We start from the raw sequence: 20249 nt of genomic DNA, 5'->3' as shown, positions 1-20249 counted from the left end.
GGTTCCTCAGTGGAGCAGGCTTCCTTGGGAGGTGGTGGGCTCTCCTTTGGAGGTTTTCAAACAGAGGCTGATTCTGTGAACTTAGGTGGATCATGAGAGGGGATCATTAACTATACATACTACATGCATAAACCCTTAACTATACGTAGTTGATGAACTTTTCTTGGATTGTGTTGGGTTACAAGTGGGTGAGGAAAACAAAATGCTGATTAAAACAGAACGGTCAGAATCTGAATTTGCCACACAGCTTAAGGTGAAAGAAGAACAGCTTGGTTAAATGAAGTTACCGGTTGCTGCTGCTTTCCAATGCCTCTTTTGAGGTAGAGGTTGGTACAGCTAATAGCTACATTTCCCCTCAAGTCCATTTTCCCTCTCTTCTGCTGCAGCTGCAGTGGCACTCACATTTTGCAATGAAATCTTCTCCGTAGCTCTGCCGTGTCTCAGGGCTCATGCGGTCCCAGAGCTGCCGCAAGGAGGCCTCTATAGCTTCAAGATTAGTCAATCCAGTCTTGAAGAAGCCTGGCTCCACAATGGAAACCTTTATCCCAAAATGATACATGTCCCTCCTGCAAGAGAGGTGTTCTATACTTAACAAACTGCAGCATTTGGAATCAGGTTTCACTAACAGAAAATAGTATCCTTCACCATAATTATATAATAGCATCCTTTACTGTAATTATATTTTAACATCATAAATGCTTTTCTTTACCTGTTTTGTTACACCAAATAAAACAGAAGGATTTGAATGAAGTAACTAGAAGTCACTGCTGTTCAACATCTTCTGCTGAAATACAGGGTTGTGCAGATGATCACTTTTTGTCACCTTACGATGTTATGTGAAACCACGGTTTCATGGACTGTGGCTACTGTGATTATTTGAATGCAGAGTATTCCGCTTATAGCTAGAGTCCGTCATCAAGCCAGGATCTGAAATTGGTTCTTTAATCATAGTCGGAACTATGGTTTCACACAGGTAGGGTTGGCAGGTACCCCTGTGGCCCACCAGCAGGAGACAGGTGTAGAGTGGTCAGATCCAGGTTGGGAAAGTCCTGGAGATTTGGGGGGTGGAGTCTGGGGAGGACAGAAACCTCAGTGGGGTACAATGCCACAGAGTCCACCCTCCAAAGCATCCCTTTTCTCCAGGGGAACTGATCTCTATAATCTAGAGATGAGCTGTAATTCCAGGGGATCCTCACGTTCCACCTGGAGGCTCACCTCCCTACCCTACACAAAGGCATTTCCCAGACAGCCTTCATGTTCCAGTTTCATTGCCCTGTGATTGTTCCTTTTTTCTTCATTTCCACACAGCCTTGTTAGCAATCCCTTGCTGTCCCATTTTTCAACATTTCCCTCCTTTCTGAAACATGGGGAAAACAAATGTCAGAAAGTGCAGTGGGAATTGTTGAAAAGCCAGGACAGCAAAGGATTGCTAACAAAGCTGTGTGGGAACGGGTGGTGGTGGTGGGGGGATGGTAACAAAGGGAAATGAACCTGGAACATTAAGGCTGTCTGGGAAACGCCATGATGTGTGGATGTAAACGTCCTAGTTCAGGTTGTTCCGTGGTGGTGCCCTTTGCCTACAGAGGCCAAGGCAATGAGACCAGCATTTGTTGAGGCAAACCAGAATGTGAGTGATCGCAGTTTCACTAACTAGTCATAGTTAAAAATAAATCATGATTTCATGTGATGACTGAACTGAGCCAAAGTGCATTACTTACTATTAGGGTTGTCATGTGGAAAGTAACTGGGTGTCATCATGAGCATCTATTGGCTACTGCCACTGATGTCATTATAGCAGCCCAATTCCAGCTTCCTTATTGCTGGCTATGCCACTTTAGACATTTTCATATCCTTGTTGAGTGTGGCACTGGCACATTAGGGAGCTTATTCAGCTGGAGGTTGTTTAAAGAACAGCAAGCAACACTAGCCAGGTCTAATTCTGTATATTTTCTAGTGGGTTCTCCCCCCCCCATTTCTTCCCCCAAGACTAGTACCCTCTGCCTAGAGGGGACAGGATGGATGAGGCCTAGTAGCTTGCATCGCACCAAGGACAAATTGCATGGGGTGTGGGGTTGCCAACCTTCAGGTAGGGCCTGGAGATCCTTCAGAATTACAGCTGATCTCCAGAGTATAGAGATCCTTCCCCCTGGATAAAATGGCTTCATTGGAGAGTGGACTCTATGCCATTATACCCCACTGAGATCCCTCCCCAGGCTCCACACAGATTTCCAGGAATTTCCCAAGTTGGAGCTGGCAACCCACAGGGACACATTTTGTTACATTGTCTGGCTAGGCCCTAAGAAACAATTTACAAGTTAATGGGGGTGTGTGTGCTCTGGAAAGATGTTCTAAGGGGTAGCTAGTTTACTACACTTGCTCTTCAATAAGAAGAAGAAGAGAAGAGGAGATTGGATTTATACCCCGTCCTTCACTACCCAAAGGTGTCTCAGAGCGGCTTACAAACTCCTTTCCCTCCCCCTCCCCACAAAAGACACCCTGTGAGGTAGGTGGGGCTGAGAGAGCTCTTGACAGAAACTGCTCTTTTTCAAGGACAGCTGTGCCAGAGTTATGGCTTGCCCAAGGTCATCCAGCCAGGTGCAAGTGGAGGAGTGGGGAATCAAACCCGGTTCTCCCAGATTAGAGTCTGTGCACGTAACCACTACACCAAACTGGAATGTGCCTGGAATGTTGCCAGCGTCACAGCGGGCAGCACTTATAGGCCAAACCTGATGGAGGAGGAGGAGGAGACTGGATTTACATCCCACCTTTCACTACCAAAGGAGTCTCAGAGCGGCTCACAATCTCCTTCCCCTTCCCCTCCCCACAACAGACACGCTGTGAGGTAGGTGGGGCTGAGAGAGCTCTTTCAAGAACTGCTCCTGAGAGAACAGCTCTGAAACAACTTGTAACTGACCCAATGTCACCCCAGCAGCTGCATGTGGAGGAGTGGGGAATCAAACCCGGTTCTTCCAGATTAGAGTCTGCGCACTTAACCACTACACCAAACTGGCTCTCTAGACATGCTGTGCTCCCAGCATTCCCCCCCCCCAATATCAAGCAGGGGCCCACTTCTGTGATGGGAGGGGAAGAGTGAGGCCTTTGTTCCTGTGCCCTATTCCTGACCTGAAATGGGGGGCAAAAAGGAGTTGCAAGTAGTCCTGTTGTGGCAAACATACAGGCATCCATTCCGTATTAGTACCTGCATCTCTGGTCCAGCAGGCCTACTGCCCGTCACCAAAAAAGAGTGGGAGAAGAGGCAATGGCAGGATCCACAGCAATGCTCCCCCTCCACCCATCCCGTGCTCAGCGCACAAAGCTGCAGGCTCCGATCAGCACCGAGATGGTAAGAGCCGCTGCTCTCTTGCTCTCTTGCTCAACTGCCTGGGAAAGGGCTAGCTGACTCAAGTAAGCAGGCAGGTGGGAGTGGTGTCTAATGGTGGCTGTTTGGTGCAGCAGGGTTGCCAACCTTCAGGTGGTGGCTGGAGATCGCCTGCTATTACAACGGTTCATCAGGCAACAGAGATCAGTTTACTGTGATGATACCATCGATTAACGAGCCACTTCTCTCAGTCCAGAGGATGACTTTATTAAAAGGTGTTTCACTTACAAGACTTCTGAGTCCTGTTGTGGCAAACATACAGGCATCCATTCCGTATTAGGACCTGCATCTCTGGTCCAGCAGGCCTACTGCCCGTCACCAAAAAAGAGTGGGAGAAGAGGCAATGGCAGGATCCACAGCAATGCTCCCCCTCCACCCATCCCGTGCTCAGCGCACAAAGCTGCAGGCTCCGATCAGCACCGAGATGGTAAGAGCCGCTGCTCTCTTGCTCTCTTGCTCAACTGCCTGGGAAAGGGCTAGCTGACTCAAGTAAGCAGGCAGGTGGGAGTGGTGTCTAATGGTGGCTGTTTGGTGCAGCAGGGTTGCCAACCTTCAGGTGGTGGCTGGAGATCGCCTGCTATTACAACGGTTCACCAGGCAACAGAGATCAGTTTACCTGGAGAAAATGGCTGCTTTGGAAGGTAGACTCTATGGCATTCTACACCACTGAAGTCCCTCCCCTCCCCAAACCCCGCCCTCCTCAGGCTCCACCCCCAAAATCTCCAGGTATTTCCCAACCTGGAGTTGGCAGCCCTAATTGTGCGGTTCTCCTTCTCCGCTGCCCGGGGTGAGTGAGCAGCCAGGTGGGTGCAACAACCCTCTGTTGCTCCCTCCCTTGTGCCTGGCGCTGGTCATGCAGCAGAGGGGGCCGTGGCAGCAGCAACCGGGGCCACTGGGAAGTGGTTGGGCAGCCAGCAGCATGGGGCCCGGGCCCGGGGCAGCACCTGGGTGGCCACATAGCTGAGACCACCAGTGAGGAACAAGGAGCTCTAATTAAAGGGAAATCAGGCTGGATGGTGAAGCACATTCTGCATATGGAAGAGGTGGAAATTGGTTTTCCCTAGTCTAAGGGTGGTGGTGGTGGTATGTGCATGGATATGACCACCCAAGGAGAGTTGAACAGCAGCAGTTTGCGAGCTGGATTTGGCTGGTTTAGACATTTGGGGTGAGGAACTACTATTCCTTGGAGATGAGCATAGAAAGGCAGTCCAGTCAGTCAGTTTATTATTAAAGTCAGGGCTATTTTTGGGCAGGAACGCACAGGAACGGAGTTCCGGCTGGCTCCCGAGGTGGCCACGCCCAGCAGGAACTCATTAGCATAATAGGCCACACCCAACAGCAGAAACTCATTAGGATTGGCTACCATTAGGGGTGTGTGGCCTAACATGCAAAGGCGTTCCTGCTACCAAAAAAGCCCTGGGTTTTGTCAACAAACAAGGTAAAGAGAATAAGAAGCAAAAGGTGGGTGTGGCTGGATAACCACACTTCTGGTAACATGGTGGTGTGGCCTAATATGCCATTGACCTGTGCTGTCAGGGGTGTGGCCTAATAGGCTAATGAGTTTCTGCTGTTGGGTGTGGCCTATTATGCTAATGAGTTCCTGCTGGGCTTTTTCTACAAAAAAAGCCCTGATTACAGTCATTGACCAGCACAATTCAATCAATGTGAAAGACAATGAGAAAGAATTCCCAACAGTAGCCTACCTGGTAAGAACCAGAAAAAGCTTGTAATAACATAGAAGTTTAAGTGTTATAAAAAATTATAAAAGCGAGAAATAGAATTACCTTTTGAAAGGCGGTCCTGAATTTCCAGAACTCGCAGAAGCCATGTAGCACCTGCTTTTCCCAAGAAACTTTGCACTCATGAAGGGTTGCCAGCCTCCAGGTGGGGCCTGGGGATCTCCCACTTTTACAACTGACCTCCAGCTGACAGAGATCAGCTCCCCTGGAGAAAATGGCTGCTTTGGAGGGTGGCCTTGTACCATGGTAAAGCCCCTCCCCTCCCCAAACCCCACCCTCTCCCAGATCCACCCCCAAAGTCTCCAGGTATTTTGCAACTCAGTCCCAGCAACCCCACTCACGGGTTGTTGCTTTTTAAAGTTCTCTTTCGACTTTTCTTTTAATTGCTTCTGTTTCAAAATGCAGAAGCTGAGATGAGGGGAGAAACTGTTTCCCCTCCCCCTAAAAAGTATTTCTTGGGAACTAAAATAGAATGAGGAGTAGGGCTGCCAAGTGGGGGCGGGTGGCAGGTAAACCCCTGCTTTGGAGGCCCGATTTCCGCCGCCGCGGAATTGGGCCCCGGGGGGAACTCTGCAGCGCAGCGTTTTCCCCTCCGACGATCGGGGCCACGCCCCCAACGTGAGCGACGTAGCGCGTCACTTCCTGTGATGTGCTGGCGGCGCATGCGCGCACGCATTCCTGGAGAGCTCCCGGAGCCCGGCGAGGCTCCCCCACCGCCAAGGTAAGTTGACTTGGCAACCCTAATGAGGAGACACTAGCAACAGGATTGTTAAGCATGAATGCTTTGATGAAAAATTGTGGGGCAGAGTGGTGGAACAAAAAGCAGATTTCACATTTGTAAGGGGGAAAAGGCTATTTATTAGAGAGGGCTGGGGCAAAGTGGGAAGACAGTTCACATTAATGGGCCCTAACCCTGCACAGCGGTGTATAAGAGTTTATGGATTCACAGGTGCCAGTGTACCCATGTATAACTTCTTGGGATTTTTCCAGCCCTTGTCTCAGCTACTGCTCTGTTTCGTTTTTAAGGCCAGGCCTCTTGCTTTGGCAAGTCAGAAGGGTATTACCAGTACAAAGGACTAGCCTTTTCTCATTAACAAGGGGAGCAAAGGTATTCCTACTCCACTCTCCTTGTAGGCGCAATTTAATCTGTAGGAAGTATACCTTCTACAAGGATGAAGAGGAGCTTTGGGGTGAAAAAGTAACAGAAAGAACGAGGCTGTTAAAGAAAAGGAGGTGGGAACTGGTATAAAAGGAGGATGTTTTTGAATCAAGAAAATGTGAGATGTGAGATGGCAAAAAAGGTATGTGTGGGGGGGATGGAATGAGTCATAAGGAAGCAGTGTTTGTCCAGAAGAGCAAAGGACTAAGTGCTAGAATGGGAAAGACGACAAGGATGAAAATAAGCAAAGCTCTACCTGGAATCCTACCTGAGGCTGTCGGAGAAGGCCTCAACCATGTATTTGGAAATACAGTAGCCACCACCATTGGCCGCGATACGACCTAGAACGCTGGAAACATTGACCACGCGGCCACGTGCCTGTTTGAGGAGAGGTAGGAAGGCCAGAGATACTTCGATTACCCCGAAGCCGTTGACAGCCATGACTTTGCGGTAATCTTCTATGTGCATCCATTCTGTGGGTCCGATGGGGTTGGCCACGCCTGCATTGTTCACCAGTCCAAAGAGCCCTGGAGAGAGAGAGAGGCTGATGTGTGTGGGCCAGAGGGAACAGAATAGCTCCAGTGGAAACCATCTTGTTTTTCATGCCACAGACTGGTGAATTAAATACTGTTTGCTGATTTGAAGCGCCTGTATGAATTCCTTCTGTGTCCACGACTTGGGACTCGAAGGGACGAGAATGTCATTGTCTCCCTATTCCTCAACCAGTTCCTTTGTGTTGCTTCCTATGGTGCCTCTTTCTGGGACTGAGAGAGGCTTGGAGTTAGTTAATGTGCCTGTCCTATTTCACCATCAGTTGAGGCTGGTTCACCACAAGGACAAATGGGGCACAGCCCCACCAACTTGAGCTGCCTCCAGCCCTCTCCTGTCTGCTTCCTTACTGTCCTCAACAGACAGTCCAGGGTTACCAACTTCAACATAGTGCTTGGAGTTCTCCTCAGAATTACAGCTGATTTTCAGACTACAAAGATCAATTTCCTTGGAGGAAATGGCAGCTTTGAAACAAAGGGTGGTAAGTCTGGTGGAAATGGGAATGCTAAAGAGACGTCACATCCCAGCTCAGCTTTCTCCCCTCCTGAAACTTTGCCCTTCCCAAGGCAAAGTTCCAGGAAGTTCCCAAAATGGATTGGCAATCCCAGGTGATAGGCTACTTGCTAAATCAGTTTCTTTCTTTATCTCAGCAGTGCAAGTAAGCAAGTCCCATCCCATTTAAGCCAAGCCCATTCACACCAGAACACTAGTTCAGTGGTCAGGGAGCTGTCCTTAATGGATTCCTCTGAGTCCCTGATTTGTCAATGGATCCATAAGAATCCATTGACCAGCCGGTCAATCTTTCTTCTCCACGGAGGAGAAGAAAATATGACCAGTCAGGCACTCTGTCTGCTGGATTAATTTTATAGCTACCAAGACCCAAATGAAACAGTGTGCTGTGTCTCTTCAAAGGTTCCATTTTTCTCCCCAATTTGGAATCAAACCTATGCCATAAAATGAATCCAGAAGCTTGTAGTTTTTTAAAAACATATTTCCATTTCACTCAGGGCATTTAGTTCTGCCCCTTCAAACTTAGAAGGAGGCAAATATTTCCTGTTAGTAAGAGGAGAAAAACTGCTAGAGCACTCTATAAGAAGTGGCATACCAACAGAAAACTGCAGTAGGAACTTTGTCTGGAAAGAACCCAGCCACACCAACGAGGTTTTGCAAGAGCAAGACACAGGGTATTCTAGCCACAGTACAAATCATCAGCCATATTGGGGAGCTGCTAGTTATGCATCCCCATGCTTTTATATTACATCAGTATGTTCTCTTATTATGAGTGCTACAAATATTAAAACTCTACATAAGGCAATTCAAACGTTCCATGAAGAAAAGGCAAATCCTTTACCAGTTATACAGATTTAAGAAAATCTGCTTGCTTTCTATTGTTTGATGTAATTTATTGTGCTTTTAGAAACATCAGTTTTGCATAATGTACAGTGCAATCCTAGACAAAGTGACACCCTTCAAGTCCAATGGGCTTAGAATTCTGTAACTCTGCTTAGGATCTCACTGTTGTTCTGGTTCTGCTAATAATGGGGAGAGGTTAGGAGTTATGCAGGGCCTGGAACCCCCACCCCTAACAGCAGAAGAGTTGCCTAACTTTACTGCATCACAGAGTTTTTGCATGGAGGAGGGGTGACCATGTGTATGATTTGGGGCTCAGTGGAAGAAAGCCCGGATGGATATGCATGTAATAAATAACATCTTCAGCCACCCTTCTGAGACTTATTAGATATATTGGCCACACTTTCAAACTTGGCTAGAAACTTGCTGTATTCTGCAAAATGAAACCTGAATTAAAGTGAATTAAAGATTAAGAACCACTGCTTGAGTGCGCCATAGGAAACAGAATTCTGTGTCTAGTACCACACTCTATGTTTTTTCCTGTGCTTCTGCAGAACCCTGCTCCTGACATATTCACAGCTTTGCCCTCAGCTCAGGGCCAGTTCCAGGTTTTGGGGAGCCCTAAGCAGGCTCCCAGATGTCCCCTCCTCTGCCCACCACCAGTCACTCATGTTCTCCTTCCCTCTCACCCACCTGCATGCCCTGACCTGGATAGCTGAGGCTAGCCTGATCCTGTCAGATCTCAGAAGCTAAGCAGGGTCGGCCTTGGCTAGTATTTGGATGGGAGACCTCCAAGGAATACTAGGGTCACGATGCAGAGGCAGGCAATGGCAAACCACCTCTGGAATGTCTCTTGCCTTAAAAACAAAGTCTAGCTCGCCACCTAGTGGTGCATAACACTAAAGAGCTAGAACTTCTGCTGCCAGGCAGTCTTAGGATCTCCTAGCTATTCTGCACACAATTCCATACAATAATTAATTAATTAACCCACCTGCATGCCTCCCCCTGGCTTGAGTGTCCCTGCCTTCTCTGCTCATAAGCACTCCCACTGCCCATGCTCACAGCTGGCTGCAGGCCTTCCTCCAGTGGCACCAGGCAGTGCATACAAGCAGGGAGCATGGGTAATAGAGTGCTAGCAAGAGAATGTGCAAGGGGCGGCAGCAGCAGTAGGTCTTGCCAGAAACTCTGGGCCTTGGCAGCTGCTCCACCTCAGAGTTTGCTGACACCAGCCCTGTCTCAGCCTATGTTTTCTTCCTGATACCCACTGGGTGAGACTCACCTTTTCCACCCACTTCAGTCTGCACCCACTCCACTGCTTTGCGGATGCTCTCAGAGTTGGTGACATCAATCAGCATGGTGCGAAGGTTTGGCGATGTGGCCCGCTTCAGGCTGTCTGCCCCTTTTAGGGTTAGGCAGCCTGCCAGCACATGAAAACCCTTCTTGTCAAGTCGCTTGGCCAGCATGTTCCCAAAGCCGGTGTCACAGCCCGTGATGAAAACATACTTATCCTTGAAGGAGCTCAACATCTGCCGGTCACGGAAGAACCAAACTGCAGCCCAGAGGAAGCTCACGAGCAGCACGTAGAGCCACATAGCAGAGAATCTAGCCAAAGGCCTGCAGGGATAAGCGGAAACAGCTGGAAGTATAGGATTGCGGCACATAAATATACCTATATAAAGTAAGTTACCTTGTCCAAAGGGATGGTTTAATGTCCTTTTTTAACTTGTAGCATGGGAGGCATTCAGTTATAATCAGGGCTATTTTGGGGCAGGAACGGAGTTCCGGCTGGCTCCTGAGTTGGCCACGCTCAGCAGAAACTCATTAGCATAATAGGCCACACCCAACAGCAGAAACTCATGAGGATTGGCTACATTAGGGGCGTGTGGCCTAACATGCAAAGGAGTTCCTGCTACAAAAAAAGCCCTGGTGACAACAAACAAGGTAAACAGAATAAGAAGCAAAGGGTGGGTGTGGCTAGGTGAGCACACGTCTGGTAACACGGGGGTGTGGCCTCATATGCTAATGAACTGTGCTGTCAGGGGTGTGGCCTAATAAGATAATACGTTTCTGCTGTTGGGTGTGGCCAATTATGCTAATGAGTTCCTGCTGGGCTTTTTTTAACAAAAAAGCCCTGGTTAGAATGTTGGGTACTTGGTGGATGGTAGTGAATTAAAGATTAAGAACCACTGCTTGAGTGGGCCATAGAGATTGACAATAAAACATTCTAGATACTAGCCTGCTGGACTCTGAGCAGTGGTAAACAGTCTTTTACATGTGTTTGCAATGTGGGCATAGATGCCAGATCTCTTACCAACTGTTCACACAAACATCAATACCTCAGCACATTGCTGCCGTCTCCTACCATCAGTAACCGTAACACAAAGCACCCTTCTTTCTGAGACTCCTCCTTTGACATGAAAGCCAGTGTGGTGTAGTGGTTAGAGTATCAGACTAAGGTCTGGGAGAAGTAGGGTCAGATTTCCACTATGTCATGGGAGATTGCAGGGTGACCTTGGGCCAGTCACACACAACTTACCATGCAGTGTTATTGTGAGGATAAAAAGGAAGAAAGGAGAACAATGTAAACCGATTTGGGTCCTTAAAGAATAGCAAAATGGGGTATAAATAAAGTACATAAGTAAATAAATCTCTCCACACCTCTGCCTTTCTGGTATAGTGCTATAGACACGGAGGGGGGAAAATAAAAATAGAGTGAGACCACTTAAATACAAGGATACAAGCCTAATTGGGGGGGAGGGACAGTGTGGGCATGTAATCTGAACCAGCTCTGTTCAGCAAAAGAGTTGGAGAAGTCAGTAGAGTAGTCAGGGACTGTCTATGACTGGGATCAAAACTATTTGTATTACCCTCTAGGGGAGACTTGACTCGTCAGAAGTACAGTCCATGACTCTTCTCTTATCCTTGCACTAGCAGGTAGATGCAAACTTTTCCCAAAGCTCCAACTGAAGTATTTGACTGTGGAGTCATGCCATCTCAAACAGTATGATACTATACTGGCAAGGTCTCAGTTAATTACTCTCAGCATCCCACAATTAAGGACACATCCGCCCATCAATCTCCAAATTTGACATATTGATTTCCTTCACTATGTTTTCCCCTGGAATTAAACCCAAACAAATGGTAACCACATAAACTAAGCTTGTTATTCCTGTTTGGTCCTTGAATCTGTTAAACATCTTCATTATGCTGTATGCTAGTTTACTGCTCCTCTTCAACCTATATGTACGGTCTGGTAATTTCCATTTCCTTGTATCTGAAGAACTGTGTGCATATGCGAAAGCTTATACCTTGAATAAAACTTTGTTGGTCTTAAAAGTGCCACTGGGCTCAAACTTTGTTCATACCATACTATAACACCTCTAGTAGGGCCTCACGTGCACCTTCCTACAGTGTGCTACGGAAATATGTATTCTGACGTCCCTTCTCCAGGATTGCCTTTGGTTGCTATGACAACCCATCCTGGACAAGGCCGCAGGCACCAGCCAGGGTGTGATTGGGATTAGAGGGGATAACAGCATCAGAAGGTAGCAGGATTCCAGCTCCATCTTCTGGTAGAAACAGATCCTAGCATAAAGACATGAGAGGGACAAATCTGAGACAGAGAGAAAAAAGTGATCTGTCCACCTTCAAAATATGAGACAGTCAATACAGATTAATCACTTAATTTTAATATCCTTTAACTGTTCCTTGAGGTGTGCTTCACTTCTAGTATTCTTTTGAAAGCACGACAGCTGCTTAAAAGCATAGCTGGGTGAAGATGGATCCATGCACACATTGATTTGTATAACGGTTCAACATTTGGATCTGACCCTACCAAATCCAAGTTACACTGGCATTGTACAAATCACACAAGTTTTCCATCTTCACACACCTACGTGCTTTCAAAAAGTTAGCACTCCTGGGAATGCCTGAGTTAATTGGGCCTTGTGTCCAGAATCAGGACGGTCAAAGAATAATAGAAGTAGGGATTTCCCTCAAGGGTAAAGAAGAAATTAGGAAGCCTAACTTTTTAAAGTACATTCATTTAAGCAAACAGGATACAGAAAAGAGAGCCACTCTAAAGAAAGAGACCGGCACAGGTGGCTTGGGCTCACCTGCCCCCAACCTCTGAAAGAGCTAAGAATCAAAGCAGGGCATCCTAGCTGTAGTCTCCTCGGCTGAGCTTCACCAAGACACAAGACTGTGAAAACACCCAGTGCAATTGTGCTAGTGAAACAGATCTTTGGGAAACTATTTCCCTGATGGTATCACATTAATCTCTGAGCTTTATGGAGCTAATGCAGCTCATGGATCCCATTCCAAGCCCTGGGAAACTTTTGCTCAGCTTCCTCTCACATGACAGACCCTTGGTCCCTGTTACCCAGACATTAGGTATTAGAGGATTAGCCCCCTGCTCCAGACTCCCAGGACAAGGTGGGGGTGGGGGTGGGGTTTCATAACCTCATTTTGTAACATGCCTGATCCAAATCAGGAACAGGACCTGGGGTGCCTTGAATTACATGAAGTCCAACTCCATGTTTTCTTTCAGTGAGTAGAGGGCCAGGAGGACATAATTAACTCACAGTTTTATATAATTCCTCCCAAGAGGACCAAATGTGAGACAAAAGTTCTGTCTGGTTTCTGGTTACTCTGGAATTGGTAAGGGCTACACATCAGGATATGTTTGCAAGGCTTCTCACACCTCTGGGATCAAAACACAGACAACACATTCATAATGTCAATGCATTTAGATATATATGAAAATTCACCCATGCAGCACTGCATAAAACACCACTGTACAATCCTAACTCATGCTAATTTAGGCCAGAGAGGGAGGAACCCTAGATGGGGTTTAGTAGTCCACATTATATTGAGATGAGAAATCACACTGTTGGGCGCTTTCACACATGCTAAATAACGCAGTTTCAGTCCACTTCAACAATCGTTTGCAAGTGGATTTTGCCATTTCACACAGCGAAACCCAGTTGCAAAGTACATTGAAAGTGGATTGAAAGTGCATTATGTAGCGTGTACAACAGTGCTCCAGGCTATGTTATCTCAGGCTCTGTGGGGTGTAGAACCAAAGATAACTGTGGCTGGAGCGATCTTCATGGGGGTGTGAAAACAAATCTCTGCAGCAGCAAAGGCCTTGTGAATCAGTGAATCACCCTGCTGCTGCAACTCCCTGACCCCTTTCCCTCTGTCACAAATACACATGGTGCAACATCAACTACGGCAAGCCTTCCTGCCACCCAGAAGCTTTTCATCTCCATTTCCCAGCTGAGCTGCACTGTGAAGCCAGGTAGTAGTTCAGCTGGGAAAGGAAAAAGCCTTTTAAATAGGGTTGCCAGCTCCACCTTGAGAAATACCTGCAGATTTTGGGGGTGGCGACTGAGGAGGATGGGGTTTGGGGAGGGGAGAGGCTTCAGTGGGGTATGACGCCATAGAGTCCACGTTCCAAAGGGGCCATTTTCTCCAGGGCAACTGATCTCTGTCACCCGGAGATCAGTCGTAATCCCAGGAGGTCTCCAGCCACCACCTGGAGGTTGGCAACCTTCCTTTTAGAGGGCCAAGTGGGGGTGATGGGGCGTGGCAGTGAGAGGCCTGCCATTCTGAAAGCAGAGCTTAGCTCCACCCTCCTCCCATACTGACAGTGGGTGGAGCATCTGCAGCTACCCTGGAACACCCGGTCAAGGAGGATTTTTTTTTTAAATCTGCAGAAAGAAGCCCATAAAGTTGCCAGCTAGCCTAGAGAAACATATTCGTGCCCCTTTCACATGTGGAATGGCAAGCAGAAGCATTTCATGGCATGGAGGCATATAATACCATCAGGTAAAATAAAATCTCATCAAGCCAGTATTAAAGGGACAGGACAGATTTCTTGTTCCAGGCCGTTGCCAACCCTACACATGATTCATATTCAGAATGAACATTCCCATTGAATTCAGGGGGTTTCTTCTGTTCCTTGTATGGAAGCAACTTATGCCCCAGGATGGCTGATTCAAGGCTGCTGGCTTCGAAAAAGATCACACGGTTTGCACGCAGAAGGTCCAGGCCCAGCATCTTCAGTTTAAAAAGAAACTGATGTCAGGTACCAGGTGTTGGAAAAGACATTTCTCTGCTCAGCACCTGTCAAAACGTCTACCAGAGAGACATAATACTGAGCTAGATGGAGCAATAACAGTGACTCTCTATAAGGCAGCTTCCTATCTTCATACATGACGGCAGGATGCAGAAATGACGGGACCACTCTTTTTTGGTTGCTACCAGGAAGCAAATCCCATGGCTTCTAGCATCTGCTGCCTCAGAGTAAAGCTGCAGCCCAGCCACTCCCACTAGGGATGGTTTCCATCAATTTGCATCAGTTAGGCTGCAATCATACACACAATTAGACCCAAGACAGGCACGAATGCCGGGCAGATTTAAAGGGCGCAACCAGACAACAACATCTGGGAAGTGCCCCGCAGCCATCAGCAACTTGTTCTGCTTTGCCACAGAAGCCGAGTTAAAAGAAACCAGGGAAAATCTGGCAGTAAATGGGTTGCAACCAAAGACGGACTTTTCTATGTCTGATTGCTCCAGCGTGCTCTCATGGTGTCGGGATGGTCTGATCAGGCCATCCGGACTCTGTGCCATTGTTTCCCCCCCCTTCGCAGTATGTGTATCATCGCAAACTCCATAGGGAGACCTCCGTGCAGCGATGTCATTCATCAATCCCTTGGTTAAGCACATGGGGGAAAACGGCACACACACAAAACCCGACTCACCCACACTTGCGTATCATCACACGCTGATGGACCACACCCACAGCTTCAAAGGGAGGTGTGATCGTGCAACTGTGGGTCAAATTCCTCCAAAGGAAATAAGAACATAAGAGAAGCCAATGTTGGATCAGGCCGATGGCCCATCCAGTCCAACACTCTGTCACACAGTGGCCAAAAATACCAGGTGCCATCAGGAGGTCCAGCAGTGGGGCCAGGACATTAGAAGCCCTCCCACTGTTGACCCCCCCCAAGCACCAAGATGACAGAGCATCACTTGCCCCAGAGCCCCTATCTATACCTTGTGGCTAATAGCCACTGATGGCCCTCTGCTCCATATGCTTATCTAATTCCCTCTTGAAGCTGTCCGTACTTGTAGCCGCCACCTCCTGTGGCAGTGAATTCCATGTGTTAATCACTTTGGGTGAAGAAGTACTTCCTTTTATCTGTTTTAACCTTAGTGCTCGGCAATTTCATTGAGTGCCCACGAGTTCTTGTATTGTGAGAAAGGGGAAAAAGTACTTCTTTCTCAACCTGCTCTATTCCATGCATAATCTTATAAACCTCAATCATGTCACCCCTCAGCCGTCATTTCTCCAAGCTAAACAGCCCCAAGCGTCTTTATAGGGAAAGTGTTCCAACCTTTTATCATTCCAGTTGCCCTTTTCTGCACTTTTTCCAATAGCCTTGCTTCCCCACCCCACCCCATTTTTCTGGCCTGTGCGACCACAACCTTAGATATTTTATTTTTCAGATGATGTTCACAGAAGTCCCTGCTGCTGGGAAAACAGATTTACTGAAAAGTACGCAGACGGAGAGTAATTTCAGCAAAGCGTACTTTATTCGATCAGGAACAAGACACCTTGGCCGGCTCGCAGGCCGGCTTATATTCCCCTGGAAACCGCCACCCAAAACACCCCCCCCACTTCCTAATAGGTTATTTACAGTGGCCGAGAGTTCCATAGGCTCTCAGCCGCGAACCTAGCCCCCTGATTGGTGCGGGCTAGGATCCGCATAGTCCATTGTCTCTTTGAGCGAAGCTCGACGTTTGCTCCTGACCGCGTGGAGCCCAAGCAGGCCACACGGTCTGAACTGGATACATGGGGGAATGGAGCCTCTGCCATGGGCTTTGCCCTTCAGCTGGAGAAGAACATCCTGTTCTAGGGTGAGCCTTTGCAGTTACCTTTGAGCAAAGTCCACACACAACTGTTCTAACTGCTCAGCATGTCTTTGCTGTGTGATCCAATGCAAGGCTAAAGAGGGGATTTCAGAATTGCACAACTGTTGGCTTGCTCTCTGAAGACATGCAGAGACAACCATAAAACCGGGATGCCACTGCTCCTCTGGCCTGTAGCTAACATGGGGCCCATGGGGCCTGGCCCCCTCGTGTTTCTTCTGGGGCCCCTCCCTCCTGGGCTGCCCCCAAAGTGCTCCAACTTACCACCTGCACTGTACTTCCATTTAATTAGCTGGTGGGCCCCACAAAGCCCCCTCCCAAAGAATTCCCTATCAGCAAGTCAGGCGGGGAGACACCCCAGTGTAGCAAACCAGGTCAATCAAACTAATAAGAAGGAATGATCAAAGAAGAATAGAAGTATGGATTCACTAAAAAAAAATAGACAATGGCAGAATTGGACACTGAATTTAAGATTTAAAATTATATTCCTTTAAAATATTTTGCTGTGAAACTGGGGCTTGGGATCCAACGTGACAGCCCTCACTCTCTGTCCAGAACTGCTGCTTTTAAATTTATGGCATAAAACAGATATACTGCCAATAAGAAAAGATTTGATAGCACTTTTATGTGCTGCTGCACGTTTTGTTATAGCAGCATCATGGAAAAGCAGCAAGCCCCCCTCATTCTCGGCATGGTATAAACGGATATGGGACTTTTATGTAATGGATAAGATTCTAGATCAACAAAACCAGACAAGCTCTGACCTCTACATATCTCATTTTGTGGAATTATGGTACCCTATTATAGATCTTATGTCACGCAGTGAGTCAGTTTTCCACCATTCCCACCCAATGGAAGTGTTAATATTACAGTCTATTTCTATGTTCAACTCTGATACGATTGCTACCTAGTTAATGTTATGCCGGTAACGACCATTCTGACTTTTGTTTGCTAAAACTGGATTTACCGTAGTTTGTGTAATGTTAACTAATGACTTTGGAAATCGTCTTGAATGTTTTTCTCCTTTTCTTGTTTTATAAGAAATTGTAGTTTTATGCGTTTATCCCATTTCTGCTGTATCTGATATTTTGAAAATAAAACTTTAAATGGTTAAAAAAAAACCTCACTGTTATCTTTCACATACAAGATTTCAGCTTCCAGGAGTAGAACAAAGCTCCAGCTTGCACCCTGGAGAACTGGACCTGGCTTCAAAATGGGCATGTTCCCTCTCATGCCCACTCACAAGGCTGCAGGACCATACAGGTCGCTCACAACTTTAATGCCAGTAGCTCACAAAGTAGAATTTCTGCTCACAAGACTCCACAGCTTAGAGGGAACATTGGAGCCAACCCACCTACCCCTCCATGTCCCCTTTACCTGCTCACAAGGTGTGGGTGTTGATCAGCTCAGCCAGACGCTACCAGTAGAAGCTGCTCCTCTGCTCTGTTTAGCTGAATAGAGCAGACAAAAGTTCTGCTCGTAGTCAAAGTCCAGGATGGTGATATGCCTGGTCTCTCCCTCCCCACTCAGTTCCCTGGTGAAGGACACATAAGAGCAGGGACTCTTTCCAGTATTAACTCTCAGTGTAGCTTCGAGGAAAACAGCCTAGTCCCGCCCAGCCATTCTACATTACAGATCAATATTCAGAGAGTCCCGCTAGGTGGGGAACTGGATGAAAAACTGAACCCGAAGCTGCATGGAAGAGATGGATCTGTAGGACAGGAGAGGAAAAGGGCAGACTCTCTTGGCCCTGTGCCCCACAAACCCTACAAAGGTCACTAGCTAATTACAGGTGGGACAAATCAGCTGCTTTCAAGAACTAGTTAAGGATTTGTGGATTTCAGTAACAGGAGGGGAAAGAGGTCTTCAAAGAACAGAAAACTCCTTTGTTAATTGAGCCACGACTCGGCACAAGATTCAGAACAGGAAGTATGAATTACCCTGCGGTAATTTCTCTGAGCAACTAAGAGAAAGCAGGATTGATTTTTCCACATATCATGTCCCCTATTTGTAAAGCAGATGCCATCATGCCCCACATGACTGAATAGAAAGGATATCCTGGTTATGAAGGAAAGTCTTTAATTTTTATTTTGAAGGGCCCCCCCCCCATCTTTCCCAGACCAAGGTTGTCAGTGTGTGGTTTCCTCATGCTGCTACTGAACGGTAAAAACAAAAATTGTATTAAGAATTTCACTTTCCAAAAAGAAAAAGAAAGCTAGTGGTACTGTAAAGCCTAACAGATTGGTGGGGGCCGTGGGGCACAAACTTGTGAGAGTGTAGTGGTTAAGAGTGTCAGACTAGTACCTGGGAAATCTGGGTTGGAATCCCCACTTGAACCATGGAAGCTTCCTGGGTGACCTTGGACCAGTCACCCTCTCTCAGCCTCTCAACCTAACCTACCTCACAGGGTTGTTGTGAGGATAAAATGGAACAGAGTAGAATGATGTAAGCGGCTTTGGTTCCCCACTGGGGAGAAAGGTGGGATACAAATTGATTAAATAAATAAATGAGGTTAGGTAAATAAAGGTTAAATAAGGTTAAAATAAAATAATATAAATACGGTTAAATAAATAAGGTTGTTACACAAGCCATTTTCATATAGACCTGATATAGCAATCCCTCTGGAACTGTAGAAGTGCTCATAAACAGGCCTTCATATTGGGTTGCCAATTCTTGCTTGGGAAATGCCTGGAGACTTGGTGGTGATTCCTGGGGAGGGCAGAGTTTGGGGATAGAAGGGAGCTCAGGAGAGATGTGAAGCCACCATAGTGCCTGTTAAGTCCAGTGCTTAACAAAATAGTCAGAGAGTGATTTCAGCAAAACTCAGGTTTATTTCAGCTCGACAATCACTTCTCTAACACGGTACAACTTCTGATAGCCCGAACAGCTTTTCCATTGCAGCTGCTCGGTATTTAAACATTCCGGGCTAATGTAGCCACACCTACTATACAGATATCAACCTATCAGGTTGAGCGCATAATGGACCAATCAGAGTCTTTCCCGCTTATATACATGCGAACCTGATTGGCCGCTTAAGTCTTGGACTTCAATCCTTGTTCAAGACGAAGCTTAACATAGCTTCCCAATTAGGTGTTTCACAATACACTTTAGGTATTCCTGGCAGCTTCAGAATACACTACAGTGCCCACTCTCCAAAGCAGCTGTTTTCTTCAGGGGAACTCATCTGTATCTCCATACCCCACCTGGAAGTTGGTAACCCTACCTTCAGATTGGTTGTGTCAGTTATCTTTATCAGTTGACCTCCCATGTACCCCCCCAATCATGACATAATTGTGTGGACATTCACCTGTTATATACATCTAATCTAAACACAACGGTATGTGTTGTTGAAAAGCATTTTAAGATGATAAAAATAGAATTCCTAGAACACCCCTCCTCCAATCCCCCTGCCGGAGCGATGAAGGAACATGGCAACCCTACATCGCCTAAAACCTGGCAAGGCTGCAGGTCTAGATGGCATTTTCTCTGAACTGTTCCTCTTAAGTTCCACTTGGTGAGCTTCACTTCTGGCTGTTTTCCCCCACTATGTTAGATCAAACAGGTGAAATCCCTGCAGACTGGCAGTCATCAATGGTGGTACCTATCTACAAAAATAAGGGTACTCGATTAGATGCTGTGACTTACAGGCCCAGTAGTTTGCTTTCTGTGCTGGGCAAATTGTATGCCATACATTTGGAATTCAAATTGAAGTCTTGGATGGACAATTGAAATATTTTGGGACCTGAACAATTTGGCTTCAGGAAGGGCTATTCTATAATGTATAACAGGATAATCTTGTCACATTTGGCTGAGAAATATTTAAAGATAAATGGACTATATGCTGCCTTTTTTGACTTAAAATTGAAATTTGATACTATAAGCAGAAAAAGTTGTGGGCCAAGCTATAAAAGTATGCAATTTCAAAACATTTATTGTATTTGATTCAATTACACTAGCACAACTCCACAGGTCAGGTGGTCAAGGAAAGGTCTTTTAACAGATAGTATACCTGTGATAAAAGGAGTGCAGCAGGGGGGAGGCGGAGCGTCGCGGAATATGGCGGACGCAATCTGAGCGAGCTCCCAGCCTGTTTCTCCTTAAATCAACTACAAACAGATTTATTTCATGAATTCCT

General features: G+C 46.8%; 1 protein-coding gene across 1 annotated transcript in view; it reads right to left on the bottom strand.

Moving 5' to 3' along the window:
* Positions 1–17549, bottom strand: part of RDH5 (retinol dehydrogenase 5) — an 18435-nt gene extending 886 nt beyond the window's left edge. Inside the window, exons 1-4 of the mRNA XM_015424703.1 lie at positions 17492–17549; positions 9456–9790; positions 6546–6804; positions 403–566 (exon numbers count right to left, since the gene is read on the bottom strand). Coding sequence (XP_015280189.1) covers positions 403–566; positions 6546–6804; positions 9456–9768 — 736 coding nt within the window. The 5' untranslated portion in view covers positions 9769–9790; positions 17492–17549. The remainder of the gene's footprint in view (positions 1–402; positions 567–6545; positions 6805–9455; positions 9791–17491) is intronic.
* Between the last annotated feature and the right edge of the window lie 2700 nt (positions 17550–20249).

Source organism: Gekko japonicus, unplaced genomic scaffold (genome assembly GCF_001447785.1).
Source record: "Gekko japonicus isolate JY-2015 unplaced genomic scaffold, Gekko_japonicus_V1.1 scaffold668, whole genome shotgun sequence".
Classification (NCBI taxonomy): domain Eukaryota; kingdom Metazoa; phylum Chordata; class Lepidosauria; order Squamata; family Gekkonidae; genus Gekko; species Gekko japonicus.
This window is presented reverse-complemented; position numbering and strand designations above follow the sequence as displayed.